Source organism: Pollicipes pollicipes, unplaced genomic scaffold (genome assembly GCF_011947565.3).
Source record: "Pollicipes pollicipes isolate AB1234 unplaced genomic scaffold, Ppol_2.1 Scaffold_5724;HRSCAF=6776_pilon_pilon_pilon, whole genome shotgun sequence".
NCBI lineage: Eukaryota > Metazoa > Arthropoda > Thecostraca > Pollicipedomorpha > Pollicipedidae > Pollicipes > Pollicipes pollicipes.
Genome location: NW_023596746.1, coordinates 4,339,092 through 4,341,591, shown reverse-complemented (window position 1 = coordinate 4,341,591; position 2,500 = coordinate 4,339,092). Strand labels below are relative to the sequence as shown.

General features: G+C 51.5%; 1 protein-coding gene across 1 annotated transcript in view; it reads left to right on the top strand.

Moving 5' to 3' along the window:
* Positions 1–2,500, top strand: part of LOC119103386 (methyltransferase-like protein 24) — a 9,094-nt gene that overhangs the window by 4,607 nt on the left and 1,987 nt on the right. Inside the window, exon 3 of the mRNA XM_037226906.1 lies at positions 2,055–2,500. This exon is cut by the window's right edge and continues 1,987 nt beyond it. Within this exon, the coding sequence (XP_037082801.1) occupies positions 2,055–2,500 (446 nt within the window). The remainder of the gene's footprint in view (positions 1–2,054) is intronic.

The following is a 2,500-nucleotide window of genomic DNA, read 5'->3' as shown; positions in this document are numbered from 1 at the left end:
AGGAAAGAAGGCTAGATGCTGTCATCTTCTTCCACGTCTTTTTGCATAAACTGGCAGCTCTTAGCCTCAAGATTGAACACGCACAACTCTACTCGTGACACAAACTGCCCATCCCTAGAACATTTTGGGCGGCAGCACAACAAAGTAGGCCACAGATGGCAGCACTTTACGAACTTAAAAAGCAAGATCCTCAGAAGTCTCCGTTGAAGACAAGCAAAGACGTTTCACCTTGTTTCCTCACCAGACGCACACATTCATCGCTATAAACTTCTTCAAAGAACCAACAGATCTTGCGATCGCTTTCTGAATTTCAAAGAGAATTCGACAGGACGGCTTCCTTGACTTCTCACCACATCCGCGCATGTTTTGTTTACTTCCGAGGACGACAAACTTTTGTCCCATGTGTCGCTACAAAGTTGAACGCCTTACCAGTAAATATGACGGGCATTCCATTCAGCCAGACCGGCAAACACATTTGTTTGCTTTCCTCGAAACTTTGGGAGGCCCCGGATTACGTTCGCAGAATATTCCATCAAATCCCAATTATGGCCTTTAGGGCCCGCAAGGAAACAATGTCCGCCTCGGGTGTTGCTTACCCGAACCGGGAAGATCCCAGGAGGCCCTACATGGCCAACAGCAGACCCTACTGGTTAGCAGGGTACCTGGGATGATCAGAAGTTCCGAGGCGTAGTTCCGCAAAATGGGTTGCAGGGATTTTTCGCATTTGAAGATATTGGAAAGACTGCTATGGGCGACGCAATTTTTCTAGTTAGGAAATGTGCTCCTAGACACGTCACTGATTGATTAGTTCATCGTACCTTGCATTACATTCCTCGAGGGCCAATTGGCGGTCGTTTTGTCTAGAAATCGTGTTCACGGACGCCAGATATGAATGATTTGACCATGACATCTGTCTTGGCCGCCTTGATCACCGCATGGCTTATGAAATGGTACGATTGGAGTGATGTTATTACGCCATGGATGCAAGGTGACTTTCAACTCCTCTCCCAAATAATTCTCCCACATTTTGTGGCATTTAAGCTTAGGAACCAGAGGGCCTTAGGTCTTAAAAAGGGCATGGCCGTGAGCTGCATCAGAAGGTCTTCAATATGACTAGTTCAGTTCAAAACCCTAGCTTTCTTTAGGGGTTTAATAGTGAATCCCCAAAATACGCAAACAGGCATATTGCGCTCCGGATTCGGTCCAATTTCTTGTATACATTTGTGGGCTGGAGCCCCTTCAACTGGATAAGAAAGCCATGCTCCTGTGAAAACAGTCAAATGCATAGAATGCACCGTGAAAAACACAGGAATGCCTGCCAGCCAATTAGGCAGTCCGGGTGCTGTGCCGGGCTAAAAGACGCTTCATTGAATTTAAGGTATGCAACATATTTTTAAGAAAAGGAATAAAATGAGTCGGGAAATGCACTGACAGACGGTAAAACAGACCCCTAAATCTGCTTGTTCCCATTGGGAAACGTTGATGGCGCCGATACTGTGCATAGATAGCTCTCGATGAGCAGGCTGAAGCGTTCCCAAGTGACTGGCCTACAACTGCATGATTAGTCTGATATGACACCTGGCTTGTCGAAGCCACAATACGTATGGAAACTTAACTTAGTAATGGCTTGTGGACTACAGCGTGGCTGAATGTGTTTTACATGCATCCTGCTCGTCGTCAGTTTCTTTTGTAGATATTCACATGTTGCGACTTGTATCGGGACTACCGACCATGAACAGTTCCGTGGCTTCGGCAAGCTTTCAGACACCCTGACAGACCATCTGAGTCGTGGTCTGTTTTGTTGGTCTCTGTTTGGTCTGGTACGATTCCACAGAGCTGATCAGGCGGCGAGGAGCGAGTTACGGGGCGCGTCTTCGCCTCTGACCGTGGTACGAGGTACGCCGAGGCGCTATGATGAAGCTATGTTGTCCAGATCAAGCGTTTGGATACAGACACGACCGGCGTCTCCCAGCAGCCTTAGAAAAAAGTTACTATCACTGAGCAAGTCGGTTTCGGTGTCAACGACGACTAAACGTCAGTCACTCCTGTTTCAGCCAACTGACGGCGCCGCTGGACGAGCTCTCCCTCGAGGAGCTGGTCGCGCGGCTGGAGCACATGCTGTCGCCGGCCAACGAGCGCGTGCGCTGCCGCAGCGCCATCTTCCCGGGCGGCAAGTGCTCCTGCGTGGACGCCACGCCCGGCGACGAGGAGAGCTGCCTGCTGGTGCCGATCGCCGACGGCAGCAAGACCGTGTGCCTGGACGACGGTCTGCTGACGCCGGGCCAGCCGTGCCTCGTCTACTCGTTCGGCATTCGCGACGATCTGTCGTTCGAGACCGAGATGGTGCGCTTCGGCTGCACGGTGCACGCCTTCGACCCGACCGTGCGCCTGAACCGGACGGCCGCCGCGCTGCCTGACGCCCTGCACGTCCACTACCTGGGCATCGACGGCCACTCATGGACCCATCGCGTCGACGGCCGCGAGTTCCGCCTGCTGACGC